This window comes from Silurus aristotelis, assembly GCF_946808225.1.
Source record: "Silurus aristotelis genome assembly, chromosome: 10".
Taxonomy (NCBI): domain Eukaryota; kingdom Metazoa; phylum Chordata; class Actinopteri; order Siluriformes; family Siluridae; genus Silurus; species Silurus aristotelis.
The window spans coordinates 20,194,252-20,220,701 of NC_139583.1; the positions used below are offsets into that span (position 1 = coordinate 20,194,252).

The following is a 26,450-nucleotide window of genomic DNA, read 5'->3' on the forward strand; positions in this document are numbered from 1 at the left end:
GCAGACTTGATTGATCTGATTTCACAATCCCAAACGCCTCCAAAATGGGAACTACTGGGAGGATTAAATCTGAATTATATCCCAACACTGTCTGTAGGGTATGACACAATGATTTGAATGACTCTTGGAGCTCCCTTTCTCCCCTTTTTAAGTTTGTGCCTTGATCTGACAGTAACTCTGAAGGATTTCCGTGTCATGAGTTGAAGAGCCATAAAAAAATGAGTCGGTATCAAGGTATAGATGTGGACAGCTCAGGTTAACAGGCATTTAAACATCATACCCCAATGTTTCTCACATTGTCTACCTATTTTATTGGTAAAGGGGCCAAAACAGTCTTGGAAGTCCTTGAGAAAACTATCAATTGGAATTTTCTTCAGAATGTCTCTTATTGCTAGTTTAAGATCCTCAGATAAAGGAACCCCTTCGTCACCTCCCGCCTCGTGGTGTAGACTTCTTCAATTCAGCCAATTTTTTAGATGTACTTATATCAAGAGTAATGTGTCAGTAACAGGGCAAGAGCCAGAGATATTCTGTTTCTTTTCTCCATGTTTTGTCTGTGGCTAGTTCCTTTAGTGTCTTTCAACAATTAATGCAGTCAGCCAAGTTATTGATGGATTCCACATACCGCCAGGTGTGTGCGCTTGTAAGTTCCTGTATTTCAGCAACTCTGGTGCCTAAAAATACTTTGTAATTGCAGGATTCCGACTGAAACCATGTCAGCACAGTAGTGGAATCAGTCCAGAGTACAAAGGATAACATTTTCAAAATGAGCTCTTTAGCTAACTGCACCAGAGAGCTGCACACAGTTCCAATCTAGGCACTGATAAGCACCCCTGGCGGTTAGGGGCTACTCTTGACCTGGCTGTGAGGAACGCTACCTCAGCACTTCCCTTCGGATCCTCTGTGCATGCTACAGACCCATGTGCCCTTTCATATGCATCACTGAATTGATGTACTTACTGACTTAATAGAATCCAACTTGGAATACAAAAAACAGCGTGGTAGTGTGATTTTGGAAGGTGTTGCAGTTCCCTTTGCCAATCATGCCATGTTTGGAGAATATCCTTTGGCAGCAGTGAGTTATCCCACCCTCTTTGCTTAGCCCACAGACTAGGGATCTTTGCCTGGATGAAATAGGGAACAAGGAACCCAAGCAGGTCATATTAGCTCACGATTACCATGTACATATTTCTCATTGTGGGAGTTGTACAGTTATCAAGGCGGTTTTGTTACCCAAAAGTATCAGACTGACACCCCCAATGTAATCCTAATGTAAGTTCTTGAGGATCGGATTTGGTTGGGTTAAGCCAAAGCTAACCGCTTTCTGATTTGGCTTCCTTTGGCATATGATCAATAACGTTAGAAAAGTTGCATACCCACTATCGTAGTTCAAATCCTTTGTCTGCTAATAGATTCCTCAGTGTGTTCACCAACACTTTAGCTTCATCAGGTGTTTCAACACTCTGTAGACATTTGTTTACATAGAAACACCTTTCAAGGGAGGGGCAGACATTGTCTCCTGTCTGACTGTGATCCACTACATGCTTCTGTAAAGCGTAAATAGCACAACATGGACTCCATGTAGCCCCGAATGGAAGCACTTGCCACTCATAGATGCTAGGGGGTTCTCTCTCTTCAGATTATGCATAAGAAATAAAGGAAGGGCTTATCCTCTGGCAGTAGTCTAACTTGTTGTTGCTAAAGGCTACAGGATGCTCCCAGAACCATTGCAACACACCAAGTAAGGAGGACCCCAGAGTTGGTCCAGGCAAAGCAGATTGTTCAGGTTCTCTGTATGAGAAAGAACAATTGAGAACAGCTCTGTTTTTTTTTCCATTATGGCTCATCATATGACAAGGAATGTACCATGATTCATCTTTCTCTGAGGGTTTCTGCTCTGGTACTTCAACCTTGTAGTCAATCAGACTCTATATTTAAGTTCTGTAAGCCTCTGACTTTCCAGGATCTTTAGCCAGACGACTCTCTGTGCTACACAGATTCGCCATCACAGCTTGCTTTATGGCATGTAATGTAGGCATGCTCTTAACTCTCAAGAGAGGTGTAGCATGGTGTTGTGTCCCATCTATATAGATTCTGGTTGTCTTTGCCTTTAACAGGTCGATGGCCTCTTGATCCCGTTTGGATCTGGTGGCAAGTTTTCCACTCCTGTAGGGCAGTACATCAAGTTGCCAGAGTTTCCTTGGTCTATCCAGCCTAGTCATGTCTTTACTGCTGCTGGTTGGGATAGTCTGAGCAGATTAGAAAAAGGGGCTGAACCCTATCAAAGGAAGGGATTGGCAGCCTTCTGAGATGTCTGTATTTATGCTGTAATGTGGCAGCTGGGCATGTGTGTTTGGCGAGCCCCAACTGGTCAGGCAGTAAATGCCCTGTGTATCTTAAAGACTATGAGGTTGACCGGCTGGAGAGATAGTAAAGGAGACTGAAGTACCCTGTATGATTCACATGTCCTGTTAAACAGTTCTCAGTGCAAGGGTTTCTGATTTACCATGTAGCTTCAGTTCCTGAGCAGCTGCTTGCAAAAGGATGATACATTCTGAGCCATCATCCAAAACTGCATACTGCATTGAACCCTCTGACATTATGACTAACGATAGTAGTCCGTCCATCAAGTCAGCTATCTGCCGCAAGTCCAACTGGTGGGGTTGCCCACATTGCTGAGCATGAGACACCATGTTATCTAATTAGGGCCGATTGGAATTGATGTAGGAGTCTGCAATGAGAAGAGCAACCTCAAACTTCAAGTGTTCTAGGGGAAACTGATATTTAAATCTTTCGGTAGCATTCCTGGGTAGAAGACCTTTAGTCGAGCAAATTTCCATGGGTCGCCTCTGTATATCTTTACTTGCTGAGGGTAGTAAATATGCTGTTCTGAATCTCCTCAGAATGGCCTACTGTTGGTAGGTGCTATTTGGGGGTGCCTGGACTTTGCATAGAAATTTGCTCTCTGTTGTGGAGTTATTGCCATAGGGTAGCTCTCAGATTCACAGTATTCAGGGGTTGATGGACATGAGGGAGGGTGATCTTTATTCCCTAGTGTCTGCATTCTAGTGGTTAATTCCTCTACCAAATTGAGTGTGCTAAGTCTAGGAGGTGGGGGTGGTATATTCACTGAAGGGGGAAGGATATAATTTTCCACTATAGGTGGAGGTGGCAGGGGCCATTGTTTATAGTCAAGTAAAGGGGTTCAACTTACTGGCAAATGGGCCCTGTCATATGGCAAATGAACTGAACTTTAATGGAGTAAGGAGGCTGTGTTAGCTCTCATTTGCTGCTGCATATCTAGGACCACAGAATGAAGTTGGCTTGTTTAAGCCCCTGAATCGTTCTCAGAATCTCTGAAACATCCTTTGTTGTGACTGGGTGAGTTACAGGTGAGCACTCGTATTTTGGTCTAATATGTAATGTGACTTTGGTCTTTCTCTGTGGCATACTCACTCAATGGCTTATAAGTGAGAGGGATCATCTCGGCTATCCTTTCATCGTAAGGCTCCTGGAGCTCTCTGGGATGTGGGAAGGTATGAGCAGCTGGAGCTGTTGGTCAAATAGGGGAAAATTAAACCTTATAATCCGCTAACCAGGCCGGAGGCTGTACTTGAAGTTAGGGACGCACATCAGCTGGTTGTTCTTCTCTGTTCCTCTGTTTTGGAAACATCTTCTGCAATGCACAGCAATTACTCTCCGACTCATATAACCAGAGTTAAGTGATCAATGTGGTTAGGAATGAATTAATCACTTTAGTACATCTAATCAAAACACAACAAAGATGCTTTTGCTTCACTGAAGTGTGTGTGTGTGTGTGTGTGTGTGTGTGTGTGTGTGTGTGTGTGTGTGTGTGTGTGTGTGTGTGTGTTTGGTTCTAGAAAACAAGTAGAACCAACTTATATATCAGTACTTTACATTCATCATATTATAAACATACAATAAACAGTGGCAAAGTAGCATTTTAAGAATGTTAATAGTTAGAAAGGCTATATTCTGAAGTAATATTCTTCACTTTCAATCCCTAATCCATAAGTTATTTAACTTCGGTCAAGTCAGGAATCAACTAATGATGTCACACTGAATAGCTTGTGCATAGCTAATAACTAAACATTTCGTAGAGTACTCAAACCGTAATTCCTCAAGGGGGCATTAAAGGTCCTGGGCATTGAATAATATACCGCTATTACACGAGAGTGTCTGAATACAGAGCCATTTGCAACAGAACCTGTTGTTATGGACTTGTTTTAGGAGACAGAATATGGATCCTTATGTAGGGATTTATTAGAACAATGCTCAAAGTTAAAACCAGCCTGAGTTGCTCTCAAAAATACATGAAAATCAAACTAATCCAAATTGAATGTAAAGTACGTGTGTCACAAGAAAAGGCAGGGTCAAAAATTCTGTGTATCAGAACTATCACCACAGAAGACACAGAGAAGCTCAAAACAAACTCGAATACAATAGAGTACAATTATATGGCCAGACATTTGATGACCTCACAATCGCATCCATATCTGTAAACTGTTGCCTGAAATTTAGAATCACACTATTGTATAGGATGCTTCTGTATGCTGTACTATTTATATGCCTCTTCAGTACAACCAAGGAGCCTAAACATGTTCCAGCATATCAGTGCCCCTGTATTTTAAGCAGCTTTCATGAAGATATTTTTTTTAGAATTTGAGTGAAAGAACTCAGCCTTCAGCCTCACTGCACAACAACGCAATTTGGGTTGAAACTGGAACAATAACTGCAACCCAAGCCACCTTGCCTATCATCAGTGTTTGGTCTCATTAATGTTCTTGTGGATGAATGGGCACAAATCCCCACAACCATGTTACACAATGTTGTTGAAAGCCTTAATATAACAGCAGGTGCCCACAAATCCTTGGCCATTTGAATGATAGAAGTAATAATTATAGCAGGAAGAAGAAATAGGACTTTGATTCTTGAACTGTATAAGAGCATATAATATTATTGCCTTTTAAATGCTTAACTTGAGTAATAATACTATGCCAGTATTTTGCTAATTTTTCTTACAAAAGTGGTGTAATTCAGTCAGCTTTATATAATCTTATTATTATTGTAATACCAAAATTCATTACAGTAATTATAACAATTAGTATAAGAGTAATGCATGTGACTTCTGTTGATTATGTAAAAATGTGTGCTTGTGTGGTAGGCACTGGGGTCAAGATGTGGATGGTTGGGGTTTGTTTCTTTGCTGGTGGTACGTTAGAAAATGTTCTGTCAGTGTGAAGAATCTTACAAGAACAAGTCTCATCTGTCAGGTGTTATATTCAATGATGCTTTAATTATTTACATTTTTACATTACATGCATTTTGTTATAACAATCCTTCAGAGTCTTAACTCTCTCTCTCTTTTGAAATAACGTGTTATTCTCATACTTTATTTTTCCTTCCACCCTCCCCTTGTCTGTTTAAACAATCATTTTGTGAAAGTGTCTGTCCTCATCCTTTTCACTTTCAGAGTTAAAACTGACCTCTTTACAGTGTATACAATTTATAATACAAAATGGCATATTTTATCTTACATCCAAGATATTACGTATTACTTTCTGTCTCCTCTACTCCCACACCCATCCCTCTTTCTATCTCTCCCCTTTCTTTTTGTCTGGCTTTACAAATTTGAACTTTAGTAGGGATGATAAACTTGATGTAAATGCTGAAGGTCTTAGGCTACAGCTTAATGTGATTGGTATTTAGGGTACCCATGGTCTCTCATTAGTACTGATCAACTTTGTCTTAGCCAGGTGGAGGTTTAAGGGTGTGTGTGTGTGTGTGTGTGTGTGTGTGTGTGTGTGTGTGTGTGTGTGTGTGTGTATGTGTGTTTGTGTGTTTGTGTGTGTGTGTTTGTGAGAAAAAGAAAGAGAGAGAGAGAAAGAGAAAGAGAAAGAGAGAGAGAAAGGTCTTTAAGTAAGTGGCAACTTAGTAGTCTGATTGTTTCGGTATGGAAGCTTTCTTCACCATACTGTATTTTCATTTGGTCTAAAGTTTTATCAGGGCTTATTTCATCAGGGTTAGCTTCGTGTATCAGGGTTTCGCTTAATGTAGAGATGTTTACATATCTACTTATTTACAGGGGTTTGGCTAACAATTACTGTATTTGGATTCTCGAAAGCATAATAGCAGCTTACAGAAGACCTCCTTTCTGCTTCTGGTTAAAACCTGCTGAAGTAGCAACTGACTGTCAATTACTGTCACAAACCTTTCAGGGTGACTCACAGCACCTCACTAGATTTTAGATTATTTTTTTTTTTTCTGACTCAGTAACTGGGTGAAACTGTGGCACCGCAGGTAGTTTTAAACCTTACGGCTCCAGGGTCCTCAGTTCCATCCTGAGCTCAGATTACTGCCTTTGTGGATTTTCACATATTCTCCCCTAATACCCATATGCTTTCTCTGGATTCTCTGGTTTCTTCTCACATCCGAAAAATGTGCCAGATCTGAACTGCCTATGCTAAAATTGCCCTTATGTGTGAATGTGCGTACATGGTGTCCTGAGGATGGACAACCATCTGGGGTTTGTTCCTGTTTTGCACCCAGATGAATGTTTTTCATCACTTTCAAGCTTTGGATATATCTAACTAGTTTGAATTTCATTTATTAACACTTCATCCTAATCAGAGTAGCAGCATCTTGAGAAATAAATAAATGTTACATCTATAAATCTGCTATTATTTTGCGATGAAACTATATGGAAATTACATAACAAACATGTTATATTCATGTATAGTAAGTATAGTAACATGAATGTATTTAAACATTTATGTCTCAAAAGCATTTTGCAATTGCTTAAAATATAAGAAAACACAAGTTATATTTACTTGAACCTTTAAGACTTTTGATCAAATGCAAATCAACACATTCTGACTAAAAGAGGACCATAAGTGTGCTGTGGGTCTGCTTAGTGTAACTATCACTTAAACGCTGATTCAAATAAATGTGATTAATGTAGTAACTTCAGTATGAAAACTCAGCAATATATATGCTGTTTAGTCATTAAGTTATTATCAACGGCTAGTATTAATGGTAACTTGTTTCAGCTATGTTGCTTGATGCAAAGAAAAAAGGTTGTACAGTAGGTTAGTGGTTAAGGTATTAGACTTTTGATCTTAAGGTCATGAATTCAAATCCAACACCAAGCAGCTACACCTGTGCCCCAGAGCATGGCTCTTAATCCCATAGCTGCTCAGTTGTATAAATGATAAATGTATACAACTCTGGATAAGGGCGTCTGCCAAATGCCTTAAATGTAAATTTAAGGAAATAAATAAACACAAAAATCCCACTGTCAGACACTTGTGATAGGAAATACGTTGAAAAAACTGTTCTCAAACCAATGTCAGATCCAGGCCTTGTCCCAATCCCCATTTATCTTTCAATCTATGAGGTTTTGCAACAGAATATTTTTTTTATTAAGATGATACTCTATCTACACAAAATATATCATTACAAGATTACATTCGATACATTCACAAGATTAGGAGAGACATCAGAATAAAGGATATAGCCCTTGTGATTTACACTGACAGGGATAATCTTATGGCTGCTGATCAGAAATAACATTAAGACCACCTTCCTAATATTTGACCACCGTCCAATTTTGCTGCCAAAACAGTCCTGACACGTCGAGCATTAACAGCATTAACATTTTTAGTAATTTGACCTAGAGTCACCTATGACCCTGTCACTGGTTTACCACTGTTCCTTCCTTGTACAATTTTTGATAGATACTGACCACTGCAGACTAGTAACACCCAACAATTTGGCCCTTGTCAAACTCACTAAAATCTTTACGCACACTTGTTACCGAATGTATCCCACCCACCAACAGGTCCTATGATGATGCGAAAATCAGGGTTATTCACTCACCATTCATAATGTTATAAAGTCATAATGTTATGCCTGGTTGGTGTCTGTTGCTGAGCATGATGGTTTTCACACTTGTGGACCTTGTGTATAACAGTAGCATATAGTATTTATAAAGTATATGTAATAGCTAGCTAGGCTTTTAGCAGTCACAATATAGCTCATAGTGCAACACAATTTTGTTCAACAGAATGCAATTTTAAACTTAAGCAAATGAGCAGATGGAAACTGGTTCTTTGGCTGACCGGAATAAAAATGGGTTGATTGTAAGCTGGCAGATCCTTTGCGTGATGAAGTCATTGAGTCACCTGATTGGTTTGGAGGTTGAGTTGAGAGGATGTGATTGGTTATTGTGCTGTATCCGGGAACACAGATGTGAATTTCTTGCCTCATTGCGTGCCTAGTGAACTATGAAGACACACACACACACACACACACACACACACACACACACACACACACACACACACACACACACACACACAACATAGCTCTTTCAGTTCCCCTTCCCTCCCTTCTACCCTTTATCCTTTACTCCTTCCTTCATTCCCTAGGTGTGTCCTTCTCGCACTCTCTTTCCATCACCTCTGCTGGACATTATCAGTGTCCCAAAAGAGGCAATTTTTAGACCATCTACACGCACACACACACACACACACACACACACACACACACACACACACACACACATACACACACACACACACACACACACACACACACACACACACACACACACACACACACACACACACACACACACACACAAACATGCCCACACGTCGGCCCACTTAAATGGGAAATGGACATGCAACCATCTTTCTCGGTCTTACTCTCTAGTTCAGACTCTCCCATTGACTTCTTTCCTTCATGTCCTCATTCTGCTGTTTTCTTGTTCAATCTCTCTCCCTTTTTTGCTTTTTTCCCTTTGGCTGTCACATTCACACATTCACTCTCCTTCCATCTGCCTCTATCTTTCTCTGTTTCTCTCTTCACTTTTCTTAGCATCTCAGTTCTCTTGACCCTCATCTCAGTGTTCACACTTTCTTTTTTTTCTTTTGTCTATTTAGCTCATCCAATCTCTCAATAAACAAATGCTTGTTTTATTCTCTTTCTCTGCCTCTCAGTCTTTTATCAAGTTCCTCCTATTATTTCTCGTTTTTTTTTTTTTCTTTTCTCCATGCTTTCATTTACTCAGCTATGGTCTTTCTCTTTCACTCTTACACCTACTCAAAATCTCTCTTTCCTTCTTTTTTCTGTCTCTGTCTGCTAATCTTGTAAATTGTTATTCTGTGCTGCATGTGTGTGTGTGTGTGTGTGTGTGTGTGTGTGTGTGTGTGTGTGTGTGTGTGTGTGTGTGTGTGTGTGTTCTCTGTGCACAGATCTGCTTTGTAAGTTTGGACACAAATGCAACTGACCAACATGACAACATCTGCCTCAAGGTAGGTGGCTTGCTGTTTAATTAACCAAAAGTGCAACATATTGTAAAGTCCTGATCACAGTGAAAACAAAAAAGGACTACACACAGATGGGAAGATGGGGTTCATGACATTTTCTTAAAACCATTTTCAAACCAAAGCTGTAGCAAATATGGTTATTAATATTAAGAACACAATTACAATATGACTACTAATTAATAGTAGTTTTGCATTGATTTATTATTTAAAGCAAATATTATTATTTACTTTCATTTGCATTATCTGAAATAAATATTCAAGAAGGAAGTGTCTATTGGCAGTTACTAGGAAGTGTTTCATACTGTTCCCTGAATGTGAATTGTAGTCTGCTATCACATCTTTTGGTTAAAGCTAAATCACTATGTTACTTTCCAGACATCAGACTCCAAAGACATGCACAAACTCGTGGTAGTAGTATTTCTGATTAGCAATGGTCAAAAATATTTGTAAAAAAAAATTAGCATTATACATCATTTGGTCTATTTCCTAAAAGCTGTGTTAAAAAAATAATTGGATGGTTCATGCATGAAAAATGTCAGATAAAAAAAAATGTTCTACTTTTTTTTTATCAAACCAAATAACAAATTACATAGCCTCCATTGACCATGCTCTGTAAAGCTCACTGTTCAGTCAGACAGTTTTTGTTTAAGCACACTGTCTTACCAACTCTTCTCCTTAAAAAGAATCACGTTAAAAGTCAAGCAATATAAGCTTTAGGTTTTAAACTGTAAACAGTGAGTGATTACTTTATTATCTTCCATTAGTCTGTATATTTCCAAATTTTTCATGTGCAAAATTTTCCAATTGTGTACACTATACCAGTATATCATGTTTTTGATTACATTTCAATTAATATAATTAATTTAAACCTTTTATTAATAAAAAGAAATTAAGTAATAATATAACACTCTTTTAAAGAATACTCTCACCCTTAAATTATTACCTATTATTACCTATTATTTTTAAAATATTTGAATTATTAATGTGCAATTGTTGATGCTAAGAAAGGGATGATTGGATATTCCTCTTCATTTTTGATTACATCTTATTTTCATTCACTCTTGCAGTGTAATTGAGGTTAATCTCTAATGTTTCACATGATTGGCAAAGATAATGTCAGTTAATATTTTGCTAATGTGACTCTTTCTATTTAAATTGAACGAAGGAATGTTGGTACAATTAAAATTCTTACCAATCAAGCGCTTAACTCAAAGTTAACTCATTCATATACATCTTCCTTGTTCCTTCTATCTCATCATTATCATGATTGAAGTGCAATGAATACTTAATATCCCTTCGTATTATTATTATCATTGCGGTTACATTTCTAGAAGCTGGCAACTGTGTCTTCTGATCTGCCACGACTGGTTGAGGGGCTTGGTTCTTGGCCACTCAAAGAACATGAAATTCTGCTGTTAAATGGCCTGGAGTCACCTGATACTTACCCACGTGACCTCGCACACTCACATGTGAGTATCCTGGAAAGTCAAGCAAGAAATGTATTCTAGTAAATAATGAAATGATTGTGTGCATTCTGAGTCAATGTTTCCTCTCTGCTGCACTCTAATAAGGTGTTATAGTATTGTACTGTAGAGAAGGACTAACCAGTTTAATAAAGGAGTGTGTCTGAACATGTTAGAATGTGTGAGAATGTATGAGCAACGAAGTCACATTTTCATTATTTAGACTATATATGTACGAAAAAAAAAAGTAGTTTTGACAGCATTTCTATAAGAATAACATTTTTGATGCCGTGGTGAATATTATCATATGTATGATCAGCTGTTTGGTCCAAGTGTATTTCATGCAGCAAAGAATTTTGTGTTATTTTATGATTCTGGCAGCATTTGCCTCAGTGCATCCGCAAAAAATTTAAAATTTTAGCTGTGTGTGTGTGTGTGTGTGTGTGTGTGTGTGTGTGTGTGTGTGTGTGTATGTGTGTGTGTGTGTGTGTGTGTGTGTGTGTATACATGTGTATTACAGATCCAGAGAGCAGCTGATGTGTGTGTGATTCAGAATGCCAGTCGATGTCGCCCAGTTAAGTCAGACAGCCTCGTCCTTCAGATTAACAAGTTCCTGATTGGTCTACAGTATGGGCAGGAGAAACAGCGGCATATTCGTTTGGCTAATCAGCGTGTCTGTGATGATGACACAAACCGTTCCGTTTCATCCATAGAGGAGGATTTCCTGACAGCCTCCGAACATTTGGGGGAGGAAAGTGAGGATGAAAAAAATGGTAAATAACACATTTACTTATGTATTAATTTATCTATCTATCTATCTATCTATCTATCTATCTGTCTGTCTGTCTGTCTGTCTGTCTGTCTGTCTGTCTGTCTGTCTGTCTGTCTGTCTGTCTGTCTGTCAATTATCCATACTCTATGCACTCTCATATCGGTGATTTTATCCACCCATAAACCAAATATTAAAAATTTACATATGAACCATTGGTCTAATGCACTTCTCTTCATCTCTCTACCCATCTTTCTGTCCATCTGCTTATCTTCCTTTCCACCCATCAATAATTTTCAGTGCTTGATAAAAAAAACCTCTGATCTATAATTTCACCTAAATATACTTCTGTGAATACACATTCAGGTTGTAGTCCCACCCCAGCAATGCCCCAGCATTCTCAGATACATTGCTAACCCAAACCAAATAAATGAACATCCGGCAGTCCACAAATCTGGCTGTACATGGATCTGTTCATCTGTTCATTCATCTGTCTGTCTTTTCATGTTCTGCCCATTAATCTCTATATTATGTATCTATCATTTCTTTCACATACAGCTGTATGCAAAAGTTTGGGCAACTCTCTCTGCCACTATGGGTTTTAACAAAATTACAAAGGAAAACTAGGTTGTACTAAGTACTTTTTTAGAAGGGGGGCCAAACTTTAGCACATACCTTAAATACTATTTATTAAATATATATTCATTGTGTGTCCAAATTGTCCTTATTTGGAGAAAATGTACTTCTTTCGACAAAATTTGCAATATGATTAGTGGTGTCCAAACATTTGTATACATCCAAGTCTGCATGTTTTTGAGTTGTCTGTCTGTCCGGCTGAGATTTTTGTTTGATTGTTTGTTCGATCTTCTAAAAAATAAGTGGATAACTGTTTGTCAGCTTTAAATGGAATGATCATTGTAATGAGCAGATAAAATTATTGTATGTTATAATTAGGCTTGTCAAGGTCAGAGCAAGGTCAAATGTTTGAAAAGACTAGACTTGCTTTGCGGTGCAGGTATCTGTTCTGTGAAATTGGCATCAAGTTATACTTGTTTATCCATAAACTCAACAAAGGTCTTTAAAAATAGTTTAAGAAAATTTAATTTGTTCACTCCACCCTTTCTTCTATCTACTTTTTAAAATCTTAAACATTCCTTACTTTTTGCCTTCAAAATTACACTACAGGCAGTAGTGAGTGTTATGAGTGTCAGGCTCATCTAATCACAGATCCAGAACAGTGTATTTAATTAGTTTTTTCGAGCCAGTAATACAAGTGTAGCCGAATGACGAAGTTACTCTGTTATTGCGTGTGCTGGACATAAACCCCAAAATAATTTATTTATACTATTAACACCCTTTTTCAGCCTGCCCCCTTGCTGATCCTCTCAGATCCACTATACGATGTAAAAAAAAAAAAAAATCAGCAAAACATATTAGCAATTCCGACTTTTCCCTCTTAGCTAACACTTACTGCCAACAAAATATTTAAACCCTTCTGGCTTTTTATAGCCTGCTTTCATCTTGGAGCTTATAGTCAAATGTAATTCATCTCCATATCAACTTGATTCTACTCATCACTTTCAGGTCATTTCAGTATTTAACTGTAACCATCTCTAGAGGGGGATGAGGCGCTGCATTGAAATGCTTTGGGAATACCTCGCGTTGTCCACGCTCCGAATCACTTGTGAAATCTGGCCAATAGGCAAGTCGTGACATCATCACCCGGGCGACGCTGCGAAAACCAGGAAGCTACAAAAGTGTCCAATCATGCTATACTGACCAATCCCTGCCTAGTGTGTTTGAGCACAACCGGCAGTGGCTCTAATGTCGAGGTCATAGAACCTGACAAAGGTCAAAGGGGTTAACCAGCCCGCAGTGTTACATATGTCCTGGAGAGAAACTCCAGCGGACCAGGCTGTAGAGGCTGCCATACCCCAGGTGGAATGAGCCTCGACTCTGAAAGGAGTCAAGAAAGACCAGAGACTCATAACATGAGGAAATTGCATCCACAATCCATCTACTGAGAGTCTGCTTATTGGCCGGAAAACCTTTTCTATGAGGGCCATAGCAGACAAACAGCTGCTCCTACTTTCTCCACAGACTCATCCATTTTGATTCTCCTGGTCGGGGGCTAGGAAAGGAGGAGTGCAGAATGCCTGCAGTATGATAGGTCATGAGGGAGCCTTAGGGCACATACCCAAGTTTAGAGTAGAGAAAAGGGCTGGCCATGCCAGGGGCAAACTCCAGTAGAGACGGGGCCACAGAAAGAGCTTGTAGGTCTCCGACCCTCTTTAGGGAGGAAATTGCCAGAAGAAAGGCGGTCTTTACTGACAGATACCTAAGGGCCACCTCGGCCAAAGTTTGAAGCGGGGCTCAGATAGAGCCGCCAGCACAACGGCCAAGTTCCACACAGGCACCCTGGCTCGTATCCCAGGCTTCAGCCTCCGGGTGCCACCTGAAGCTGTGATTGAGCTAAAATCAACCAGTTGTCCATATAGATTAGAATGAGGATGCCCTGAAGCCGTAGTGGGGCTAAAGCCGCATTCATGCACTTTGTGAAGGTGCGGGGTGAGAGTGCTTGGCCGAATGGGAGGACCCAATATTGGTAAGCTTCACCCCCAGGACCTCAGACCCTCCTGTGAGTGGAAAGGATGGGATGTGGAAATAGGTGTCCCTAGATCTATCGTGACAAACCAGTTCGAGGACTTGATCTGAGACACAACCTGCTAGAGGGTGAGCATCCAGTGAGTGAGCAGATCTAGGATCAGCTGCAATCTGCCATCCTTCTTTGGAACAACAAAGTACTGGCTGTAGAGCCTGACTCTCTGACTAAGGGAGGAACCACCTTGATGGCCCCTTGCCTTAGGAGGGTGCGCACTTTCTGTTCCAGGACCAGAGCCTCCTTGGGTCCCACCAGGGACATCCTGTTGAACCGGGGAGGAGAGGACCTGAATTGAATCGAGTAACCCCTCTCTATTGTGTGCAGGACCCACAGAGATACATCTGGCAGGTCTTCCCAAGCTGCCTGGAAATCTCTTAGCTGGTCTCTGACCCTCTCAGTGTGGCTGAGGCAGTGCCCTACACCCGTTAGGACCTCCTGAGAGGCAGCGGGTCTCCTCCATCCGCAGCAATACCTCGGGCAGAGATGGAGGGAGACACCTGCTAGAGGAAGACTGTACTCTGAAGCACATCCTGTGAAAGAGCTAACAGCCTAGCCTCCTGGTGGTGTCAAGGAGGTACGGGCACCGTATAATGAGGTGTACACCACCCCCTCGATGTAGGGTGCTCTGATTGTCAGGGCCGCTGCACCACTGCCCATTTGTCCTTTCGATCTGGGCATAGCGATGCTTTTGGGCTTTGCGATGCCCAGCCGTGCCGGGCTGGGGCTGCGCCCGCCGAGCAACCCTATGAGAGCGGCAGGGAAGTACCACTGAAACACCGCCGTGGTCTCCTGAACTTGTCGGGTTAGATCACAGTGCGACGTAACTCCTTAAATCGTCAGCACTAGAGCTGAATCCCTCGTCAATTGCTCGTAGCATTGCTCGTACTCATCGTGTGGATGCAACCCGCAACCTGACCTGCTGTCGCATAAGCCTTGTCTACTACTTTAGTAGGCAGTACTGGGGCCATGGCGATGATGCTATACCGGGGGAGAGATAGCTAGCTAGCATCTCTTGCACCCTAGCATCACCCCATAGCCGCACTCTTTGAACCCTATTCATGGGGAAAAGTTACGGGGCACGTATGGGGTCTCCCAGGACCTGGGCACCTCGATGTGCAGGTCGGGGAAGAATGGTAGGAGCGTGGAGGCTGTGATGCGGGGCGCAGGCACTGCTTCTGCTTTTCGTCCAGCCAAGCTATTTCTAGCTTGGACACAGCCTGCGTCGCTACCTCCAGGAGCTCCTCATACAGCACAGGCTCGCTAGCCTCCAAAATTTCTTCCTCCTTGGAGGAAAAAATATAGAGAACCACGCTACTCACGAAGAAGAAACCGCCAAAGGGCGTTCCTCCACGCGGAGAACGTACGCTCAACCCGGCGGGAGATCTGTTCTGATTCTGCTAGATCTGTGAGCCCCACGACTTCCGGCGCCTCTTTGCCTCTGCAAAAACGGGCCCGAGCCGTGAGGGAAAGGACTCTCCTTGGAGAGCGCTCTCCTTGGACAGCGCTCTCCGGGAACGCCTAGCCACATGGCTAAAAATGCTAACAGTTGACTCCCTCGAGAGCCGACTAAGCATTCTCCTAAGCTAAGCAAACAACACATCAGCTGTGTCCCTGTGTTTTTATGTAGACTGCAGTGTGTGCCATTATTGGGAACACTTTTAATGCCTAATTATAGATCAGCATTCAATGCTTCTCCAAATTATTTTTCTCAGGAACACTTTGGCCCTCTGTGTTTCCTTATTTAATCATGTTTTACTTTTATGTCTTAAGGATCACTTTACTGCCAATAATGCACAAAGAAGCAACAATGAATGTAAAACTTTGTATTTAGGTATTAAACAGTGTAACAAATAATTAACAAAGAAATTGGTATAGAAAATTGTCAGCATACTCTCAAACCAGATGTTGATACATCAACAGAAAATGCTAATTATAATATCAAAATAGTGTTAGAGATTAAGAGTTCCATAGAAGCTGGGGGTTAATGCAATGAAACCTGCACTCCACCATGGCAAGACTAATCTATAATTAAACTCTAATGAGAAATAAGACAGCATATTTGTGAAGGTTAGGCTCACCTTGGGTCCAATGCAATATTTATTCTAAGATACAACAATCTTCATGTGAGGTTTGTTTATAAGACAAGGAGAAGTAGTAAAAAGCTGTAATAAAATTTAATGATACTGTATGTCACCCATGACTGAATGGCTACTATAACAATTAGAAATTGTAGTATGTCTGTATTAATACTTAAAGTATATCTTTTTTTTTTTTTTTTTTTTTTTTGCATATGTTGTGTCTTGACTTGCCTTTAATGAAGTTGTCCATATTACAAAATTATGTCGATGATGCAAAAACTATTTTTCTTTTATCTGAATAGAGACAGATGTTGGAGTTTTACTAGAATCAACTAAAATGCAAAAGACAAAACAAACTAAGAAGAAGAGCATGGTGAAGAGAGATGCCAGTGAAGACTCGGACACGCTTTGTGCTTCCTGCAAATCTCATAAAGTTTCCAGGACTTCCAACAGACGTGACAATATCACTTCTAAAAATAGGAAACAAATCAACAAAGAGTCAAATTATGCCTCCAGCCTTGCCGAATCCGTTCTGCAGGATGCGTTTATCTACCTTTCTCAAGACGAGTCATCCTTTTCCAATCAGTCAACAGTGTCTATCTCTAACTCTCCAAAAAAATCATTAGATGAGGCCACTAGAACAAGAACACACTCCTTTGAACTTCCAAAAATTGTAATAGTCCAGAGTCCTGATAACTGTGATGAGCTATCTGAATGGCCTGAAACACAATCCTTTGGTGCACCTGAAAACCAGGACAGACAAGAGGCAGGAACTCACATGCATCACAGCTCTCCAATAAGGCATACAGCTAAGCCTGTAGAGATAGCTTTAGCATGTGCTGCTAGCATCATCGGCACAATCAGCAACCCACAGGTCACGAAGCAACTAGTGCTAGAACCAGCAAATGATGAGGAGGAGAAGGATGAAGAAGAGGGCAGAGAGTTAGAGCAAAGAGACTATTCATTACCTTCTGGAATATGTGGAATGTCCCAAGTAACAGGAGCAGTACATACAGCAGGTGTAACTAAAGATTCATGTGAATTGTCTGCAACATCAGTTGGACTGCTATCAGCGGCTCAAGCTTCCACAGCCATTACATTACACTGCAATGTGGCAGAAGGATCCAGTATGGACACATTTAGATCCACCATAGCTGAGATTTTCTTAAAGGAAGCTTTAGAAGTCCTCATCCACAAACAGAACTACACCAGCATAGCAAACTTCTTGGAGACCACACATAACAAGATTGTGGATGGTATCATGCATCCAAGAAGGTCCTATCAGAACCATATGACAATGGATGATTTTACCCAAGAGATGGCAGAGAGCATGTTTAAATATGCAATGGAGAAAGCTGTAAAAAGAAAAGAGCATAGAGAGAGGGATGCATCCAATGTCCACAACTTAATCTTGGAGAGTGTAAACAGCTTGTTTTTTGATGTTCTTTGTGCCACATCAAGAAAATTTGGTGATATTTCAAAATCTACCCCGGAGTTATCGGATAGGAAAATAAGTGAAGTCAGTGCAAAAGAATATGAGGCCACCACAAAGCCTGGAGGTGAAGCAATAAGTCAACTGCAGCATTTAACTGAACTCAAACAGCCTGAAAATACCAATGAGCTAGAAAAGCTTTCTTTACTTTCAGGAACAAAGGAACAAGAGCACCGAGCCATGCAAGCAGAGAAAGAGAATGAAACACATGTAAATGAGCCCACCAAACACACACAAAACAAAACTACTTCTGCCACTATCAACGAAGCTTCATCTACAGGAACTATGGCAGTGTCTAAAACGAATCAAGGTGAGTCCAAGACTCCTGTTGCATGTTTTGCTGAAGACCTGGCAACCACTGTGGTCTCTATGGCTACAGAGCTAGCAGCAATATGTCTGGAAAATTCGAGTGGCAAGCAACCCTGGTTTTGTGCCCTGAAAGGAGGATCTGAAGTGTCTGAGGGTCTTTTGTTGCCCTGTCGCACAATTGCACCTTTCCGGAGAAAAGAGACACAGAATGGAGTAGTGACAGCTAAAAAGCACCGTGCACCTCGCCTCAGCGAGATCAAGCGCAAAACCGAGGAGCAGCCTGAGCTCATGGAGCGACTAGTGAACCGTGTAGTTGATGAAACCGTCAATCTTGATGATCCAGCAATGTCAGACCCTTTTGCACTTTTTGCCTCAGAGGTCACAGCCAGGATTATGAACTGTCCTGAACTGAATGTAGTGGACACATCCAAATCAGGTCAGTCATCTCGCAGCCGACTACAATGTGAGAGATGGAGCAGTCGTGGAAAAGCCTCCAGCTATGAAAGTATCCCAGAAGAAGAAGCAGATCCTTCGGGAGCACCCAATACATTAGATCCAGGAAGCAGACTAGGTCACAACTTAAGCAGGGGAAGCTCGATATCTAAGCAGTCCAGCTGTGAGAGTATTACTGATGAGTTTTCTCGTTTTATGGTTAACCAGATGGAGACAGAAGGCAGAGGGTTTGACCTACTGCTGGATTATTATGCTGGGAAAAATGCCACCAGCATCCTAGCAGCTGCTGTTCAACAGGTGACAAGCAAGAAAAATGGTCACCTCAATGTTCGGACATCATCATCCCTTTCCAAACAGTCCAGTACAGAAAGCATTACTGAGGAGTTTTATCGTTACATGCTCAAAGATATGGACAAAGAAAATAAAGATTATGGAATTACTAAAACCAAAGATTGGAGTAACACCCTTTTGCCTCTACCCTCTAGAACCCCCTTCTGCATCCGTCAATCATCTGTTCCAGACAGACGATCATCTGACTCAAGGCTAACAGTAAACTCTCCCATTAAGGCCAACTCGTTTGATGGATTTGCCCGAAATGTCCATGGTGACTCTCTCAACATTTATCCATCTAACTCTGTGTCATCCACAGGATTATGTAAATCTGATTCCTGTTTGTACAAGCGTGGACAGACAGACCATATAACAGATATGCTTATCCATGAGACCTGGGCCAGCTCTATTGAGTCTCTGATGCGTAAAAACAAAATCATAACCGAACCCTCTGAGGACAGCACAGAGCAAGACTCCTCCGAATCGCAACCACATGTCCAGTGCTTTGCAAATCGCCTAGCCTCAGACATTGTTGAGAGTGGCAAGTCACTTATTGGATGCCAACAGGAAGTCATGGCTAGTCATGCTTCAGTTGGTGAAAGGAGGCGAGGTTTTGTGCAGTCCTGCTCAAGAATTGGCCAAAACTGGTCCCAACAAGAGAGTGCAAATCATGGACAGCGGGAAGTACCTCTGATCCACATTGAGCCAGATCAAAAGGATGAGGGAACTAAAGACATGGAGTGCGATAGTCACTTTATCAGAGATTCAAACGCCAATGTTCAACCTCAAAGTAGCAGCGAAAAAGGAACATCAATTCAGAACAGGTATGGCATTAAAAAAACACAAAGACACTTCTCTAGAGTCATGCTTCCAAACAGACAATTTAAGGAGCGATAGATGAGCTTTTCATTAGCTTTTACATTGCAGAAACACAAACACAAAGGTAACATTTTAAACTAGCAGAACAGCTTTCATCTGTCGGAGAAAGAAGAAAAGAAGGGAAACACTTTTTTTTAAGAAACAAAAAAAAGCTGACCATTTCTTTTTACTATCATACAATTTACCTATTGTGTCTAATGGCCTGAAACTTGCCTACTAAACAGTGATAGGCAGAACATAAAATCAAACAACTGCAACAAGCACACTTTATTTTATTATTATTTGTCTTATTATAGCTTTTTATAGCTCTAGGAACTTATAGTATATTTTGGAATTTTCTATATAGAAAAAACATAATGCAGTATAAATAATTACAAGTATTTAGTGTTTAGAAACAGATTTAAAAGTTTTTTTTTTAATGTAATCAACAACCACAGTGAGAACAGAGGAAGCAATGACCATGGCAAAGCAAATGCCTATGGAGATTAAGGGGTCAAAGCAATGGCTGCAGTGGGGGTCAAAGTTCCTGGCTGCAGTGGTTGGGTGCTGGTTATGCACTTTATCCAGGCAGGCAGGTGGGTTGATATCCATAGCTGAGCAGGGAAGCAGAGCAACATCTCCAGCCGTACAGGGGAAAATCTGGGCCTGACTTCACAACTGGTCCTGTGACAGAATGGGCAAATCCTTGGGCTGCTACATTTTAAAACCTCATATAAAACCTTTGCAGAAGCCAGGACTAAATTTGGAATGACATGTTTAAAAGGACATATGGGTCTGATGGTCAGGTGTCCATGTAAATATGGCCATGTAGTGTAGGTGGATACCATATATTACTTGATTTATATTGATTGTGCTTTAGCTTCATTGTTCTTGCTTCAACTATATTGTTATTTCTGCTAAACAATGTGCTTCCTAGAAAATATGTTACTTTTTTAAGGACAGTCATTAAGGTGACAGCATGGTTTTTTACCTTGTGACACATCGTTTTACTTTATATTCTACCCCCCCACCAGGCACACCAGCAACAGAACAAACACAGCACCCTCTACCAGTGTGGAAGGCACATGTCGCTCTTTCAGCACTAGCAGTGAGGATAGTGGCTCAGGTGGTTGGGCTCAAGTTGCCCCGGATGAAGATCCACAAGAGGAAACAACATGTAGTTTTATTCATTTAAGTGAAGGGTTAGTGTTTCAGTATCCCATCATGCCTTTTAAACCTTGCATTAAATGCTGATGGTAGTCGTGGTGTCAAATGACCATTTCAAGATTCCATTTGGAGCTCTATTTTACTAATGCTAATACTAATCATAGTGTTAATCTTAGTTATGTGATAATTCCAGTGTTGCAATATTAGTGCATTCCTAATACCCCAAAGATGTTCTAAAACCAACAAAAAAGTCTCATGGTTAACATTGTAAACGGGAGGAGCTATCTCCATGTTACTACACTGCTGATAAACTTGATGCATGAATTTGAATGAGAAATTTGAAGTATAAATATTTTTTTTTCAAATTCATCATCCTTAGAAGCTCTTAGATATGCTGTTAGATTTTCTGGTTAATGCTAAATGTTAGTGCTGTATTTAAGTAATTACTAATTCACAGAAATAAGTTATACATACAAAAATAAATAGTGTACAATTGTATAGAATATAATACATAGTATACTGAATAGTACATCAGCTGAAAGAGCTTTTTTCTATCTATCTGTTTTCCACCAACTGTTTATGACATACTGTCTATGTGCACTGACTTAAATTACTTTATTCTGTTTTTTGGCTTAAAAATGAACTCTTCCATCAACCACTAGTGTCCACATTTCTTTGATCTCGGCTTATATTTATTAATTTCCTTCATCACATCCAATTTTCCATCCATCCATCCATTTTCTCCCGCTTATCCGTATTTCGGGTCGCGGGGGCAGCAGTCTAAGCAGACCCCCGCCTTCAACTGCTGCCCAATCCTCACAGCACCGTCCCTTACGGTCCCTCCTGCAGGTGGTGAGCCCATGGGAAGCACATCCAATTTTCTTCCGGTAATTATTTCCTGTAATGCAGTGTAGCTGGAGACATAAGCTTTTCAGATATACAAAGCAGTAACAAATAAGATGAAGGGAAAATGCATAAATATATTTCATGTAGAATATAATGGCAATGCACACACTCACTCTTTTTCCCTCTCTCTCTTTTTCCCTCTCTCTCTCTCTCTTTCTCTCTCTCTCTCTCTCTCTCTCTCTCTCTTTTTCTTCATAATTATCGTTCTATCTAAACAGAAATTGGTGAAATTGATGAACTTGAATAAATGTATGCAATTAAACATCTGAACCATTACCTTCTGCTATTAGATGACATTTTTTTAAATATTTTTTATGACTAAAAGCAACAAACAGCACAAATTACAAATTATATTTTATTTACATTTTTCATTGTTATTTTTCCAGTTTTTGCATGTAGTAACAGGAGCACAATATTACAGCAACTATGTTTGATAATGGCAATGCATCCCCCGTTGCGCCTTGTAACCCACATCAGTGCAGATGTAATATGACAAAAAATGTAGATATGTTTAAACAAGGAAAATATTTTCTAAACATTAGGAGTACAAACAAATAACATGTTCAGGGCAAACACATAGCATTTCTTGCTCATTTCTATGATGATGCCAGACTGCAGTGCTTTGCATAGCAAATATTTTTTATGTCTTTTTGTTCCATCGATTTGACAACAAAGCAAATTTTAGAAATTTTTCAAATCCAGATTATTGTGTGAAATAATATGACTAAAATATAATTTTTATTTAACCTTTATTTTTCCAGGAAGGTCCCATTGAGATTAACAGAAATCTCTTCTTCCAGGGAGTCCTGGCCAAGGTGGCCGTATAAAAGTTTCACATAAACACATAACATACAAAACAAATTCTAAACAAACAAAAGAAAAAAAAGCAATTAATCATGTTGAAATGTTAATAATTTAAATTCTAGCAGTCACCTCTAATAACACTGGAGAGGGTGGTTCCAATATTTATTCTCTCATTGCTTCTTTTTATTCTAACTCTTTCCATCTCTGTCTCTCTTCACCCCAAAACTTTTCACACTTTCCATCTGTCAAGTTTTTTAAAGCACTTGTAAAAATGTTTCATAAAGTATTTTGTTTTTCACTGTCACGTCCTGCATTTTATAACATTTATGAAAAGATAAAAAAAGAAATAAAAAAAAAAGAAATATGCATTGGCCTCTTAATCTGATATGTGGATTTTTGTATATGTTTTAATAACATATACAAAAATCCACATATCAGATTAAGAGGCCAATGCATATTTCTTTTTTTTTTTTTCTTTTTTTTTTATATGATATTTGCCTTACAGAAACGGTAACAGTAGTGCATCTAGTCTCGGTGTTGCAGATCTCGAGGGCTTTCCAGAAAGCTCCAGTTCCACTGGGTTAAACAGGTAATTGGCATGATATATTTAAGCTCTAATGTATTCACAGTGCTTGACTTTTTTTTCCCTCATTTTGCTGTTACAGCCTTATTCCAAAATGGATTAAATTCATTATTTTCCTCAAAGTTCAAAAAAAAAAAAAAAACAACCTATAATGACAACATAAAAGCAGTTTGTTTGAAATCTGCAAATTCATAAAAAAAAAAAATACAAATAAATAAAATAAATCACTTGTACCTAAGTATTTACAGCCTTTGCCATGACACTCAAAATCAATCTCAGGTGCATTCTGTTTTCACTGATCATCCTTAAGATGTTTCTACAACTTGATTGGAGAACTTATGGTAAATTCAGCTGATTGGACATGATTTGGAAAGGCACACACCTATATGTCTATATAATGTCCCACCGTTAACAGTGCATGTCCGAGCACAAACCAAGCCATGAAGTCCAAGAAATTGTCTGTAGATCTCCAAACACAGGATTATATTGAGGGACAGATCTGGGGAAGAGTACATAAACAATTCTGCAGGATTGAAGGTCCCAATAAGCACAGTGGCCTTCATCATTTGTAAATGGAAGAAATTTGGAACCACCAGGACACTTCCTAGAGCGGGCTGCCTGGCCAAGCTGAGCAATTGGGGCGTAGGGCCTTAATCAGGAGGGTGATGAAGAACCCGATGGTCATTCTGAAAGAGCTCTATTTTATCTTTGTGGAGAGAGGAGAAACTTCCAGAAGCACTTCTATCTCTGCAGCACTCTACTAATCAGGCCTATGTAGTAGAGTCACCAGACAGAAGCCACTCTTCAGTAAAAGGCACATGACAGCCCACCTAGAGTTTGCTAAAAGTCACCTGAAGGACTCTAAGACCACGAGAAACAAAGATTGACCTCTTTAACCTGAATGCCAAGAGTGATGTCTGGAGGAAACCAGTCATCACCTGGCATCACCTGTACCGGTCATCACCTGGCCAATACTATCCTTACAGTGAAGCTGGGGGTGGCAGCATCATGCTGTGATGTTTTTCAGCAGCAGGAACTGGGAGACGAGTCAGGATCAAGGCAAAGACGAATGCAGCAATGTACAGAGACATCCTTGATGAAAACCTACTCCAGAGCACTCTGGACCTCAGACTGGGGAATGGTTTATCTTTCAATGGGACAACGACCCTTAGCACACAGCAAAAATAACAAAGGAGTGGCTACGGGACGTCTCTGTGAATGTCCTTGAGTAATCGAACATCTCTGGAGAGATCTGAAAATGGCTGTTACTCCCCATCCAAGTTGATGGAGCTTGAGGGGTTCTGCAAAGAAGAATGGGAGAAACTGCCCAAAAATAGGTGTGCCAAGCTTGTAACATCATACTCAAAAAGATTTGACGCTGTAATTGGTGCCAAAGGTGCTTCAACAAAGTATTGAGCAAAGACTGTGAATACTTATGTACATGTGAATTATTTTTTTTATTATTATCTTTTTTTATTTTTATTTTAAAACTTCTTTCATGTTGTCATTATAGGGTTTTGTTTGTAGAATTTTGAGGAAAATAACGAATTTACTCCATTTTGGAATAAGGCTGTAACATAACAAAATGTGGAGAAAGTGAAGTGCTGTGAATACTTGCACTATATATATCTTTGCAGCAGCAGTAATTCTTACAGTCAAAACATATTATCAAGACAAAAGTAATTCTATAGTGATCAAATTGGAAAACAGCCAAGCAGCATTGCTGATGCTGATGAAGTCTTGTGTGTGTGTGTGTGTGTGTGTGTGTGTGTGTGTGTGTGTGTGTGTGTGTGTGTGTGTGTGTGTGTGTGTGTGTGTGTTTGTGTGTGTTTGTGTGTGTGTGTGTGTGTGTGTGTGTGTTTGTGTGTTTGTGTGTGTTTGTGTGTGTTTGTGTGTGTGTGTGTGTGTGTGTGTGTGTGTTTGTGTGTTTGTGTGTGTTTGTGTGTGTTTGTGTGTGTGTGCAGTGAGGAGAAACTGAGGGTAATACAGAGTCAGGAACAAACAGATGGTGAGTGATGTCTCTTAAAATTAAACATACACACTCAGTTACACAGAGGATGAACCAATAATGCTTTAAAACACTAAATTACTACATTAAAGGATTAAGAAGGATTCAGGGGACATTTTCATTTTAAATAAAGCCTCTGACCTGCAATATAAATGAAATTTCATATATAGTACATACTATTCCTCATGGTTTAAAGTTTCACTAAAGGGTGAGTCATTTGAATGTCTTTTACTAGAAATGCAAGATATAATTTTTTTTAGTCAGTAACCACTTTATCCTGATCAGGGCCATAGTGGTTTTAAAGTGTAGGTGGGTAAATTCACTCTCTGAGGGACAGCATTATATCTTGGGGCACCACACACATACATACACACACCTACACACAAAAGCACATATTCATTCACAGCAAGGGGCAATTTAGCTGTAATCAGTCTGCCTCCCTGTATGTTTCCGGCCAGTGGGAGGAAACCAGAGAACCCGAAGAAGCCCACACAAACATGGGAAAACATGGGAAACTCCAAAGAGACTGTAACCAGAGCTTAGGATCAAACCGAGCACCCTGGAGCTGTAAGACAATGCTCCCACTGATTCACCCCGATGACCACTATTTTTTCTTTTTCAAACTGTGCTTTCTAATGAAAACAATCTACCAAAATTGTGCATCACTAGCAATTACAGAATGTTGCAGAATGTCCATTTAAAAATAAAAAAACTGAGATTAAAAGTTTTAGCATTTCTTTTCATGTAATAGTATGACTGTGTGGTCAAGTATAATTTGACAGGGATCAGAAAAGGAAAAAGGACATGTAGTGTGTAAGTCATACATGCACTACTTGTCTAATGAAACTCTCCTCATAAAATCATTTTCTTTCAAATCATTTAATTCACTCTCTCTCTCTCTCTCTTTCTCTCTTTTTCGCTTTTTCTTTCAGAGGTGACCTCAGGTCTGTCAACAGCAGGAAGTAGTTGTCACAGAGAGCTGCAAGTGATGAACTTTGACCTAGAAGTGGAAGACATGGATAGAGAGATGCGAGCGACACTGCAGTGGATCGCAGCATCTGAGCTTGGCATCCCTGCACTGTACTACAGAAAAACTCTCCAGCACACTTATACCAAGGTACCACTGAATTCAAGTTAAAATCAAAGGGATTTTTTTCAATAATCTCTGCTGATACTTTATTTTTTACCAGCAAGTATTGTTTGAATTTTCTTTGT

At 40.0% G+C, this 26,450-nt stretch overlaps 1 protein-coding gene across 4 annotated transcripts in view; it reads left to right on the forward strand.

The window, feature by feature from the left end:
• sphkap (SPHK1 interactor, AKAP domain containing) overlaps positions 1–26,450 on the forward strand; it is a 123,552-nt gene that overhangs the window by 95,914 nt on the left and 1,188 nt on the right. For 3 of the 4 annotated variants that reach the window (XM_083552598.1, XM_083552599.1, XM_083552600.1), the window contains 8 exons: positions 9,279–9,338; positions 10,685–10,822; positions 11,337–11,589; positions 16,628–19,733; positions 20,802–20,969; positions 23,150–23,233; positions 25,192–25,235; positions 26,168–26,352. In XM_083552598.1, the coding sequence (XP_083408724.1) occupies positions 9,279–9,338; positions 10,685–10,822; positions 11,337–11,589; positions 16,628–19,733; positions 20,802–20,969; positions 23,150–23,233; positions 25,192–25,235; positions 26,168–26,352 (4,038 nt within the window). Of the gene's footprint in view, positions 1–9,278; positions 9,339–10,684; positions 10,823–11,336; positions 11,590–16,627; positions 19,734–20,801; positions 20,970–23,149; positions 23,234–25,191; positions 25,236–25,693; positions 25,803–26,167; positions 26,353–26,450 lie in introns of those variants that run through there. The other variant, XM_083552601.1, reaches the window with a different exon arrangement.